Raw genomic sequence first — 13,936 nt, 5'->3', positions numbered from 1 at the left:
ATCCAGAATCAAGGAAAACCTCAGAAGCTGAGCTGCGACACATTGATAGTGCAGAGTACCAGGAGCTTTACTCTGTATTTGGCCATGATGTGCCGAATCTGGCAGTGCAGATACTGGGTGTCAAAATGTTCCATTTCTCAGCAGTAACCTCCCTCATCTTAATCATAGAATCATAGAAAATTACGGCACAGAAGGAGGCCATTCGGCCTATCGTGTCGGTGCCAGCCGAAAAAGAGCTAGCCAGCTTAATCCCACTTTCCAGCACTTGGTCCGTAGCCCTGTAGGTTACGGCACTTCAAGTGTACATCCAAGTACCTTTTAAATGAGTTGAGGGTTTCTGCCTCTTCCACCCTTTCAGACAGTGAACTCCAGACCCCCACCACCCTCTGGGTGAAAAAAATTCTCCTCACTTCCCCTCTAATCCTTCTACCAATTACTTTAAATCTATGCAACCTGGTCACTGACCCCTCTGCTAAGGGAAATAGATCCTCTCTATCCACTTTTTTTATATTCGTTCATGGGATGTGGGCGTCGCTGGCAAGGCCCATTTATTGCCCTTGAGAAGGTGGTGGTGAGCTGCCGCCTTGAACCGCTGCAGTCCATGTGGTGAAGGTTCTCCCACAGTGCTGTTAGGAAGGGAGTTCCATGATTTTGACCCAGCGACGATGAAGGAATGACGATATGTTTCCAAGTCGGGATGGTGTGTGACTTGGAGGGGAACGTGTAGGTGGTGGTGTTCCCATGTGCCTGCTGCCCTTGTCCTTCTAGGCGGTAGAGGTCGCAGGTTTGGGAGGTGCTGTCGAAGAAGCCTTGGCGAGTTTTCCAGCATCCGAAGTCCGTGCCGGCTCTATGCAAGAGCAATCCAGCTAGTCCCCTCATGAATTTTATATACCTCAATTAAATCTCCCCTCAGCCTCCTTTGTTCCAAAGAAAACAATTCCAGCCTATCCAATCTTTTTTCATAGCTAAAATTCTCCGGCCCTGGCAACATCCTCGTAAATCACCTCTGTACCCTCTCTAGTGCAATCACATCTTTCCTGTAATACCACATCTCTCCTGTTAATGAGCATAAACACATTTAAAAAAAAACATGCTAAATTGGGACATGTAATGAAAGGTCAGAGTATTTAGAAATAAAACAGAAACTGCTGGTAATTTGAAGAAGACAGGTTAACATCTACCCAAAGCAACCTGTCTCTTGTCTCTTCAGACGTTGATGAAACTGCTGTGTACTTTCAGCATTTTAGATTAATATTTTATTTTTAGCATTTGCAATTTATTTTCCTGTTAACTGCCCAAGTATTGAAAATGCCATAAGATGTATAATTTTGTTTATTTTATTTGCAGGCACAATGAAGCTTACACTTGGTCAAATCCAACTTGCTGTGTCCATAACATTATAGTTGGCCAGCTTTGGATTGAGCAGTATGGAAATGTTGAAATAACTAATCACAAGTAAGGGGGTACATATGACGTTCTAAATAATCTTTAATTTTGAAAATTCATAATGTATTAATTAAGCTCATCTGTCCACAGAACTGGGGAGAAATGCATTCTGAACTTTAAGCCATGTGGCCTTTTTGGTAAAGAATTGCACAAAGTTGAAGGCTATATTCAGGACAAAAGGTAAGCTTATTCTTTCCACCAATTGTGTTTAAATGTAATCCTTTGCCCTTAATGCTGCAATTATACTTTAAGCTTGACATTGGTGCCATGTCATCTAAAACATCTCACTGATGCTATAAAACGGTGCTGATTTCATAACGATCCTAAAAATGAGGCAGCAGAATGATGTAGTTTTTGTATGACTAGCTTCTTTTATTATCACTTTAGCTGTAGTTGTAATGATTTTAATGTAATTATGCAAGTTGCCTTTTTTGAGTTACAAAAGAAATGGGAAGTAAAATATGCTGGTACGAATGCACATAGACCAGAGTTAGTGGAGAGAAGGGTTTGAGCTGGGCTATATATGGCTGAAGGAGGTTGTTGGCGGTGCAAGACCATGAAGGGATTTGTAATTGAGAATGAGGATTTTGAAATCAGTGTGCTGCGGATGGGAAACAAATGGAAGTCAGCGAACACAGAGACGATAGGTGAGCGACTCAGTAAAGGACAGGATGAAAACATTGGTGTTTGTTTATGTTAGAGCTGGGGAGGCCAGAGAAGGGAGCATTAAAGAAGTCAAACCTGGTGGTAACAAAAGACATGGATGAAGGTTTCTGCAGTGGTATGTTTGAGGTAGGGAGGGAGATTCGAAATACAGTTTAAGTAATGGCGTAGATGTTTGATTTGAACTCAGCAGAGAGTTGAACAGGATGTCAGGGATGCAGATCATCTGGTTTGGCCTAAGTGAGGAGTGGGGTGGAATCGAGGACTAAGGTGAAAAGTTTCTGGTCGGAGCTGAACAGGGTGGCTTTGGCCGAGTTAATGTTGTGCTGGAAAAAGTTCTGCCTCATCCAGACTTGATGCTGAATAGGCATTGGACAGCGCAATAACAATCGTGCAATATTTTTTTAAGGCGCTGCCCAATACAATGGGCACTGCCATTGCACTACTTAATCAAGGCATCAATCAAGGCACAGTACCCATCAGTGCGAAGATCTTCAGGCATACCTAATATCCACCTTGAATACTGCTGAAAGTTTTCAGCACTGTCCAAATACGACTATACCTTTACTATAACCAATGGATTCAACTGTCTTTGCTGCATTTCCACCAAACATGATGTTGAAGTGTTAAGTTTGCCTGAGCTTCTTAGCTCGTGCCCATCAGGACCAGCTGTAGTATAGTTCTCGCCACCAATATGATTCCCCCCCCCCCTTCCTATTCCTGGCCCATCATGGAAGGCAAGAACAACCAAAGGCTCCATTTTTCCATCATTAGCTGCCTCCTCCCTCACCTCCAGTATAAAATGTGAAGAGTTTATGGGTTTCTTCTATCTGCAAGACTGAGCGCACCAATGGAACTGCCCTTCCACTCCCACCCACTCTACTTCTTATCCCCATCACAATATGGTTTCTCTTCCATCTCCATCCCCAGGTCACCTCCCCCATTAATCCCCCATCTCACTCAAATCCTGACAACTCAACATCATGCTTGGTCCCTTGCTGGCACATTGTTAACGGCTCCCTTTGCTCAGGCATTGTCCTCCTTCCTTGCGAAACTATTCTCATCAGGCTCACCACTCCCTCCCTAAAAAGCCCACTTTTGCCGTACCTGTCCTCTCAAATTACTGCTCCATCCCTGACCCTTCTTTCCACTCTAAGGTCTTCAAAAATGTCATCACTCCCAACCCCATGCCCATCACTCTCAAAATTCCCTTTGAATTCCCTCAGCATTGTGAGCAGCTTCCACCCTGCTCACAATGCTGAGACTGCCATTGCCAAAGTCGTAAGTGACGACCTCTGTACTGTGATCATACTGTGTTTTCCCTTTGTGATTCCTCAACTTCTCCAGTGTGATTGATATGGTTAACCATGCCATCCTCCTCTGCTGTCTCGCTCGTTGGAGCTGGCCTTGCCTGGTTCCATTCCTACTTGTCTGAATGTGGAAATGCCGGTGATGGACTGGGGTTGACAATTGTAAACAATTTTACAACACCAAGTTATAGTCCAACAAATTTATTTTAAATTCCACAAGCTTTCGGAGGCTTCCTCCTTCGTGAGGTGGACAGAGTGTCTGTGGGCGATTGATCCCAATACATTTGATGCTTACAAAAAAAATGACAAGCCTCCGAAAGCTTGTCCCACTTAGCTTGGGGTTGAGTAGGATGCTGAGGTTGCGAACAGCATGGTTTAGCCTAAGTCGCCGGCCGAGGGGGTGGGTGGGTGAAGGAATTGGTGGCAAGTAGACGGATGGCTTCGATTTTCCTCAATGTTCAGCTGGAGGAAATTATGGCTTATCTAGGACTGGATGTCAGCCAAGCAGTCCGGGATTAAGAGACACAGTGGCGAGGTAGAGCTGAGCGCCGTCAGCTTACGTGTGGAAGCAGACCCCCGTCTGCCGTCAAAGGGGCAGCAAGTGGAAGAGGAGGGGGCCGATGATAGATTCTTGGAGAACTCGGGAGGTAATTGTGTGATCGCAGGAAGAGAAGCCATTGCTGAAGATACCCTTGCTACGATTGGGTACATATGAGTAAAACCCAGTGAGGGCAATCACACTGAGCTGGACAACGGAAGAGGATGGAGTGGTCGGTCGGCCGTGTCAGCGGTCGCAGAGAAGACGAGAAGGGATAACGCTTCACAGTCACAGAGGATGTCATTCAGAGAATGCCAAGAGAGGCACGGAGGGTAGCTTTGGGCTTATTCAAGGAAGAATTCAGGCCTGTAACATAGCTTTACTGCTGTTTGATTTGAGAGATCATTTGAATAAAAGGAACAGTTTGCATGGCACTGACATTAGTATCCCTGTAGTTTTCCCCTTGTACATAAAATATCATTTCAGTGCATTCATGTAATAATCCCCAAATATATGCACTGCTAGCTATGCATTGATTGCTTGCGGGAGTTGGAAAGGAATTTCCCAAAGTATTTTTCCCTAAATTTTCTCAAGATTTTTTCTCTTTGCCTCTCCCAGGACATTGTATGGCGGTGGGATGGGATGAGATGGTTTTAATGCTATGTGTAGTTGGAACATATCTTGATGGGACAAGATTGATGGACCAGCTAGTCTTTTCCTCTCCTTTATTGTACGTTTCTATGCTCGTCCAGAGTGAGCTCTACCCTTTGTCGAGATAAATTAAAGGTATTATATGGAAGTGAGGAATTAATAACCTACTTTTCTGTGGTCTATCACAGTAAGAAGAAGCTCTGTGCGATATATGGAAAATGGACAGAGTGTCTGTGGGCGATTGATCCCAATACATTTGATGCTTACAAAAAAAATGACAAGAAAAATACAGAAGAGAAGAAGCTGAGCAAATCGGTACGCACAGAATTATTTTAAATCGTACCGTTCCAAAGGTTTGGCTGATTGGTTAATGTTATTCTTTTGTCAGTCTCTGAAACATCTGTAGCTGTAGTGCAGATCTGTGCAATAAATGAACCAATTGGGTCCTTACTTGATTGCCCAACAGCCCATCCTCGCTGTCTTACATTGGGTTCTGGTCCCCCAGCGACTGAATTTAAAATTCTATTTTTGGGTGTATATCCCTTTATGTCCTTGTTCCTCGCTATCACTGTAGCTCGACAGCTCTGCAAACCTCCCCTTCCCCCAAAGTCTCCATTCATCTGACTCTGACCTCTTGTCCAAGCCCCCCCCCCCCGCCCTCCTTTTGCCCCATCATTAGGGTCCATGCCTTCAGCCTTCTAGGCCCATAGAATCATGGAAAGGTTACAGCACAGAAGGAGGCCATTCGGTCCATCGAATCCATGCCGGTTCTATGCAAGAGCAATCCAGCTAGTTCCACTACCCCGCCTTATCCTTGTAGTCCTGCAAATTTTTTCCTTTCAAGTACTTATCCAGTTCCCTTTTGAAGACCTCCACCACCCCCTCAGGCAGTGCATTCCAGATCCTAACCACTTACTGTGTAAAAGTTTTTCCTCATGTCACCTTTGGTTCTTTTGTCAATCTCCTTAAATCTATGCTCTCTGGTTCTTGACTCTTCCACCAATGGGAACAGTTTCTCTCTATCTACTCTGTCCAGACCCTTCATGATTTTGAATACCTCTATCAAATCTCCTCGCAACTGTCTCTGTTCCAAGGAGAACAACCCCAGCTTCTCCAGTCTATCCACGTAACTGAAGTCCCTCATCCCTGGAATCATTCTAGTAAATCTCTTCTGCACCCTCTCTAAGGCCTTCACATCTTTCCTAAAGTGCAGTGCTCAGAACTGGACACAATACTCCAGCTGCAGCTGAACCAGTGTTTTATAAAGGTTCATCATGACTTCCTTACTTTTGTACTCTATGCCTTTATTTATAAAGCCCAGGATCCCGTAAGCTTATAGAATCATAGACGTTTACAACATGGAAACAGGCCCTTCGGCCCAACATGTCCATGTCGCCCAGTTTATACCACTAAGCGAGTTCCAATTGCCTGCATTTGACCCATATCTCTCTATACCCATCTTACCCATGTAACTGTCCAAATGCTTTTTAAAGACAAAATTGTACCCGCCTCTACTACTGCCTCTGGCAGCTCGTTCCAGACACTCACCACCCTTTGAGTGAAAAAATTGCCCCTCTGGACCCTTTTGTATCTCTCCCCTCTCACCTTAAATCTATGCCCCCTCGTTATAGACTCCCCTACCTTTGGGAAAAGATTTTGACTATCTACCTTATCTATGCCCCTCATTATTTTATAGACTTCTATAAGATCACCCCTTAACCTCCTACTCTCCAGGGAAAAAAGTCTCAGTCTATCCAACCTCTCCCTATAAGTCAAACCATCAAGTCCCGGTAGCATCCTAGTAAATCTTTTCTGCACTCTTTCTAGTTTAATAATATCCTTTCTATAATAGGGTGACCAGAACTGTACACAATATTCCAAGTGTGGCCGTACTAATGTCTTGTACAACTTCAACAAGACATCCCAACTCCTGTATTCAATGTTCTGACCAATGAAACCAAGCATGCTGAATGCCTTCTTCACCACCCTGTCCACCTGTGACTCCACTTTCAAGGAGCTATGAACCTGTACTCCTAGATCTCTTTGTTCTATAACTCTCCCCAACGCCCTACCATTAACGGAGTAGGTCCTGGCCCGATTCGATCTACCAAAATGCATCATCTCACATTTATCTAAATTAAACTCCATCTGCCATTCATCGGCCCACTGGCCCAATTTATCAAGATCCCGTTGCAATCCTAGATAACCTTCTTCACTGTCCACAATGCCACCAATCTTGGTGTCATCTGCAAACTTACTAACCATGCCTCCTAAATTCTCATCCAAATCATTAATATAAATAACAAATAACAGCGGACCCAGCACCGATCCCTGAGGCACACCGCTGGTCACAGGCCTCCAGTTTGAAAAACAACCCTCTGTCTTCTGTCGTCAATCCAATTTTGTATCCAATTGGCTACCTCACCTTGGATCCCGTGAGATTTAACCTTATGTAACAACCTACCATGCGGTACCTTGTCAAAGGCTTTGCTGAAGTCCATGTAGACCACGTCTACTGCACAGCCCTCATCTATCTTCTTGGTTACCCCTTCAAAAAACTCAATCAAATTCGTGAGACATGATTTTCCACTCACAAAACCATGCTGACTGTTCCTAATCTGTCCCTGCCTCTCCAAATGCCTGTAGATCCTGTCTTTCAGAATACCCTCTAACAACTTTTTTAACTGCTTTCTCAACCTGCCCTGCCACCTTCGACGATTTGTGCACGTATACCCCCAGATCTTTCTGTTCCTGCACCCCTTTTAGAGTTGTGCCCTCTAGTTTATATTGCCTCTCCTCATTCTTCCTACCAAAATGCATCACCCCGCATTTTTCTGCTTCAAATTTCATCTGCCGTGTGTCCGCCCATGCCCACAGCCTGTCTCTATCCTCTTGAAGTCTGTCACTGTCCTCCTCACTGTTCACCACCCTTCCACGTTTCGTGTCATCTGCAAGTTTTGCAGTTGTGCCCTGTTCACCCAAGTCCAAGTCATCAATGTATATAAATAAAAGCAGTGGTCCCAGCACCGACTCCTAGGGAACACCACCTTACACCTCCCTGCAGTCCGACAAACAACCGTTCACCACTACTCTCTGTTTCTTGATACTTAGCCAATCCTGTATCCATGTTGCTACTGCCCCTTTTATTCCATGGGCCGAAATCTTGATGACATGCCTACTATGTGGCACTTTATCAAATACCTTTTGAAAGTCCATTTACATCACATCAACTGCATTGCCCTCATCTGCCCTCTCTGTTACCTCATCAAAAAACTCTATCAGGTTAGTTAAACATGATTTGCCTTTAACAAATCCATGCTGGCTTTCCCTAATCAATCCACACTTGTCCAAGTGACTGTTAATTCTGTCCCGGATTATCGTTTCTAAAAGATTCCCCACCACTGAGGTTAAACTGACTGGCCTGTAGTTGCTGGGTTTATCCTTACACCCTTTTTTGAACAAGGGTGTAACATTTGCAATTCTCTAGTCCTCAGGCACCATCCCTGTATCTAAGGATGTTTGAAAGATTACGGCCAATACCTCCTCAATTTCCACCCTTACTTCCCTCAGCAACCTAGGATGCATCCCATTCGGACCTGGTGAATTATCTACTTTAAGTACAGCTAGCCTTTCAAGTACCTCTTCTTTGTCAATTTTTAGCCCATCCAGTGTGTCAACTACATCTTCCTTTACAGAGACTCTGGCAGCATCTTCTTCCTTGGTAAAGACAGATGCAAAGTACTCATTAGTACCTCGGCCATGTCCTCTGCCTCCAAGAGTAGATCTCCTTTTTGGTCCCTAATCGGCCCCACCCCTCTTACCACCCGTTTACTGTTTACATGCCTATGGAAGACTTTTGGATTCCCTTTTATGTTGCTGCCAGTCTATTCTCATACTCTCTCTTTGCCCCTCTTATTTCCTTTTTCACTTCCCCTCTGAACTTTCTATATTCTGCCTGGTTCTCACTTGTGTTATCAACCTGACATCTGTCATACACCCCTTTTTCCACTTCAGCTTACTCTCTATCTCTTGTCATCCAGGGAGCTCTGGCTTTAGTTGCCCTACGTTTCTGCCTCATGGGAATGTGCATACCAATCTTCAATTCCAATTTACCCGGGCCAGATCGGTTCTCATCCCTCTGAAATTATCTCTCCCCTAAATGGGAACAGTTTCTCTCTATATACTCTGTCTAGACCCTTCATGATTTTGAATACCTCTATTAAATCTCCTCTCAACCTTCTCTGTTCCAAGGAGAACAACCCCAGCTTCTCCAGTCTGTCCACATAATGTAGAACTCCCTCCGTAAGCTCCTCTTCCTCTCCATCTCCTTCTCCTCCTTTAATATCCTCCCTAAAACCCATCTCTGACCAAACTTTTGGTCAGCCCTCCTAATCTCTCCTCCTTTGCCTTGGCGTCCATGTGTTTCCTGTGATGCACCATGGGACATTTTTCTGCATTAAAGGTGCTATATAAATACAAGTTGTTAAAGGTCATCCCTGAACTAACCATCTCTCTAGTAATGGAGCTGGAGCTTTCCTAAATTTTCCTTATTACTCATCGAGTTATGATCTGGAATGCGCTGCCTGAGGAAGCGGATTCAATAAGAACTTTCAAAAGGGAATTGGATGAATAGTTGAAAGGGAAAAATGTGCAGGGCTGTGGGGAAAGGGCAGTGCCAAATGGCCGCCTCCTGTATCATTGTATGATTCTATAATCCCCTCTCCCCTTGGGATAATCTTGTTGCCTTCTCTGCACCTTTTCTAATTCATGTCTGTCCCTTTTGAAGCATGAAGCCCAGAATCGCATACGGCATTCTAAGTCAAAAGTCTGAACATTGCATTATAAACAACAACAACTTGCATTCATACAGCACCTGTAATGGAGTAAAACGCCCCAAGGTGCTTCACAGGAGCGATTTTCAAACAAAATTTGACACTGAACCACGTGAGATATTAGGACAGGTGACCAAAAGCTTGGTCGAAGAGGTAGGTTTTAAGGGAGTGTCTTAAAAGAGGAGAGAGAGGTAGAGAAGCGGAGAGGTTTAGGGAGGGCATTCCAGAGATTAGGGCCCAGGCAGCTGAAGGCACGGCCGCCAATGGTGGAGCGATTAAAATCGGGGATGCGCAAGAGGCAAGAGTTGAAGGAACGCAGAGATATCAGAGGGTTGTAGGGCTGGAGGAGGATACAGAGATAGGGAGGGGCGAGGCCATGGAGGGATTTGAAAACGAGGATGAGAATTTTAAAATCGAGTCGTTCCCGGACTGGGAGCCAATGTAGGTCAGTGAGCACTGGGGTGATGGGTGAACAGTGCGAGTTAGGATACGGGCAGCAGAGTTACAACATTACATTTCCCACATTACAACAGTGACTACACATATTTAAACTCCACTGTTGTGGTTATGCATCCCAATATTCTGTTTGCTTTTTAATTGCTTCTCCACATCGTCTCAGCAGTGAAAGTGACGAGCAAACTGTAATTCCTAAGTCCCTTTCAAAGTATCCCCGTGCTAATTCTGTTTCATCGTATACCCGTGTTGCTCCTTCCATATCCCAATATGCAATATATTTGCCAATGTTAAATTTTATTTGCCGTTTGTCTCCTCAATTGCATGGCAGATCTAAATCCTTCCGAAAAACCTTAAATGCATCCTCCGTCAGTACTGCATTCCCTATTTTAGTCTGTCTGCAAATGTAACAGCCTTTCAATTTGTTTCTATATTCAGCTCATTTATGAAGATTAAAAAATAGCATGATTCGAGCACTTACTGATGTACTCCATTCAGCACCCACCCATCCCCTCTGATTTGACGACATGCCTTTCTTTATCTGATTCCTTATCCAGTCCCACATTCTACTCTGGTTTCCTATTTATTTTAGTTTAATTAGCCTTTGTCAAAGCGCATAATTGGTGTGTCAGCAAATAGAAACTATCTAATGGTGCAATTAAGCAGAATGTATTGTACACTAAAAATGGGGGAAATTATCAGAAACAACTTTCTTAAATTGTGGGTGTTGTAAGTGGATCTGCTTTCTCCTTGTACAATGGAGGCTGAAGAATGAGGGGAAAATAGAAGTTAGTTCACAAGTCACGATAAAGAATTTACCCCAGCATAACTGGAAAGCTTTCCTAATTTTTTTCTGTTATTTCTTGATACACTCTTCACTAAACTTCAGTGTTAAGATACCCTTCCTGCTCTCCTGAGGTCAAGACATTGAGGTTGAAGTAATTCTGAAGATGCAGTGAGGGAAGATTGTGTCGGTTTTCTCAGAAATAACTTAAAGGGACAGGCATCCATCTCCTCTTCCCAGTCCCATTATCTTTCCTTTACCCATGGTACGTGAAGTGTAACTGTTCATCAGAAATGGTATACTTAAAAGATGATTTTTCCATACTAAATGGGCGGACACATGGCAGATGAAATTTAACACAGAAAAATGCGAAGTGATACATTTCGGTAGGAAGAACAAGGAGAGGCAATATAAACTAGAGGGCACAACTCTAAAAGGGGTACAGGAACAGAAAGATCTGGGGGTATATGTGCACAAATTGTTGAAGGTGGCAGGGCAGGTTGAGAAAGCGTTTAAAAATGCATACAGGATCCTGGGCTTTATAAATAGAGGCATAGAGTACAAAAGTATGGAAGTCATGATGAACCTTTACAAAACATTGGTTTGGCCATAACTGGAATATTGTGTCCAGTTCTGGGCACTGCACTTTAGGAAAGATGTGAAGGCCTTAGAAAGGGTGCAGAAGAGATTTACTAGAATGATTCCAGGGACGAGGGAGTTCAGTTATGTGGATAGACTGGAGAAGCTGGGGTTGTTCTCCTTGGAACAGAGACGGTTGTGAGGAGATTTGATAGAGGTACTCAAAATCATGAAGGGTCTAGACAGAGTAGATAGAGAGAAACTGTTCCCATTGGCGGAAGGGTCAAGAACCAGAGGACATAGATTTAAGGTGATTGGCAAAAGAACCAAAGGTGACATGAGGAAAAACTTTTTTACACAGCAAGTGGTTAGGATCTGGAATGCACTGCCCGAGGGGGTGATGGAGGCAGATTCAATCATGGCCTTCAAAAGGAAACTGGATAAGTATTTGAAAGGAAAAGACTTGCAGGGCTACGGGGAAAGGGCGGGGGAGTGGGACTATCTGGATTGCTCTTGCAGAGAGCCGGCGTGGACTTGATGGGCCAAATGGCCTCCTTCTGTGCTGTAACCTTTCTATGATTCTAAATGTATTATTGGTGACATTTTCCTGGTTTCATTCAGTGGATAATAACATGCATCTTTTATGGCATGACTATGCTAGTCAGTAGCTTCAGAGAAAGCGGACCTAGATGATATGCCACTGCCAGATACCTCCGAAAGTGTCCAGGTTATACCAGGAAGTCATCTGCTGTGGAAGATACCACCTAGACCACCAAACTCCGTACAGGTTGGTCTCTTACTTTCCTTGGATATGATTAGGATTACAGTTTATTTCTCCAAATGGAGTTTTGTTAATGCATGTGATTGCTGCCTTTGTAATACTAAAGACGAATTACATACTAGCAACTGTTTAGTTCTGCACTTTCAACTAAAATCTCTTTCTTCTCGCTGAGGGCTCTTTCTTCCACATAGCCTCAACCCTGTAGGGCCCATGTGTTAAATGTCAATGTTTTTCATCCTATAGCGTTTCATCCTGTGCCTAATTATTTTTGTAGAATGTTTTTGGAATATTTTCCAGATGTACAATTTCACCAACTTTACCATGTCACTGAATGAACTCGATAAAGAAATGGAGGGTGTTATTGCACCTACTGACTGTCGATTGCGACCTGACATTAAAGCAATGGAAAATGGAGATATAGGTATGATCAAATATTAATAATGTTGTATAATACTTGGATGGGAAAATGGAACAAAATTTTTTCTTTGGCGTTTTCATTATCTTCTGCATACCATGAGTGGAAGTGGCAGCATAATCTACAGGGATTTCTTTCAGTGAAATTTGAGTGTCTGCAGTAACGCTGATAATTACAATGCATTTGAAAACAAATTTTCACTTGTATAGCACATTTAATGTTGCAAAAACCTCCCCAAGATGCTCACCCACCGCCCGCCCCCATTCCCCCAGTGAACGGACTCCGAATAGGAGGTAGGAGAATTGCCGAAGGTGATTGAAGGTCTCATGAGGCCCCTCCACATCTGAAGTCTTGAGATCTCCCCCCAAGAATCTATGAACGGGAGACCTGGGAAGCCGGCAGACGCTGGTGTACAAATTATCTCAATCTTAAAAGCTTGAAGAAATCCACAAGCTCTTTTCACTTGCAGTCGGAAGTGTGGGTGAAGGAGGCCAGGGAGAAGTGGGTCAGGGAAGGGACTTAAGGAGGGAGTTTATCATGGACAGAAGGAGCTGTGGCATCTCATTGCACTCCAGGATAATCTTGGACTAATAGGAAGATTTGGCTGAGGAACAGGAAGTATAGTGGGACTCAATATGGTTGAGCGAGATCTGGCAATGATTGACTAGATTAGTTACGTGCCAGTTGTGCTCAAGTTTGCAGCTCTTTGACTCAAGGGTGAAAAGATGGGAACAGTACCAGGATCCCATTTCCCCATACCCTCCTTGAACTCTTCTACCCTCACACATACCCCTGGAAAAAACTCTGCTGCCCAACCCAAATTCTCTCACATTCACACTAAAACTAACAACACTCTCTTTGACCCTGCATCCACCATGGCTCCATGCTGATATTGGCCTTCTCAGTTGCTCCCATGCTTGTATTTTCAACCACCACCAAATGACTTGCCATCTCGCACCCCTGCCCTCACCTGGTACTGTTCCCATCTTTTCACCCTTGAGTCAAAGAGCTGCAAACTTGAGCACAACTGGCACGTAACTAATCTAGTCAATCATTGCCAGATCTAGCTCAACCATATTGAGTCCCACTATACTTCCTGTTCCTCAGCCAAATCTTCCTATTAGTCCAAGATTATCCTGGAGTTCAATGAGATGCCACAGCTCCTTCTGTCCATGATGAACTCCCTCCTTAAGTCCCTTTCCTGACCCACTTCTCCCTGGCCTCCTTCACCCACACTTCCGACTGCAAGTGAAAAGAGCTTGTGGATTTCTTCAAGCTTTTAAGATTGAGATAATTTGTACACCAGCGTCTGCCGGCTTCCCAGGTCTCCCGTTCATAGATTCTTGGGGGGAGAAAAAACTGCTCCCCAACCCAAATTCACAATCAAACTCAACTCTCTTTTCTCTGGCCTTGCCTCTATCATGACTCCATGCCAATATTGACCATCTTAATTACTGATCTGTTGGGTTTAGGTTCTACAGCTA

At 44.0% G+C, this 13,936-nt stretch overlaps 1 protein-coding gene across 5 annotated transcripts in view; it reads left to right on the top strand.

The window, feature by feature from the left end:
* osbpl1a (oxysterol binding protein-like 1A) overlaps positions 1-13,936 on the top strand; it is a 227,455-nt gene that overhangs the window by 194,605 nt on the left and 18,914 nt on the right. For 4 of the 5 annotated variants that reach the window (XM_067977748.1, XM_067977744.1, XM_067977740.1 and 1 more), the window contains 5 exons: positions 1,348-1,455; positions 1,537-1,626; positions 4,797-4,923; positions 11,918-12,043; positions 12,335-12,458. In XM_067977748.1, the coding sequence (XP_067833849.1) occupies positions 1,348-1,455; positions 1,537-1,626; positions 4,797-4,923; positions 11,918-12,043; positions 12,335-12,458 (575 nt within the window). Of the gene's footprint in view, positions 1-1,347; positions 1,456-1,536; positions 1,627-4,796; positions 4,924-11,917; positions 12,044-12,311; positions 12,459-13,936 lie in introns of those variants that run through there. The other variant, XM_067977754.1, reaches the window with a different exon arrangement.

Source organism: Heptranchias perlo, chromosome 3, assembly GCF_035084215.1.
Source record: "Heptranchias perlo isolate sHepPer1 chromosome 3, sHepPer1.hap1, whole genome shotgun sequence".
Classification (NCBI taxonomy): domain Eukaryota; kingdom Metazoa; phylum Chordata; class Chondrichthyes; order Hexanchiformes; family Hexanchidae; genus Heptranchias; species Heptranchias perlo.
This window is presented reverse-complemented; position numbering and strand designations above follow the sequence as displayed.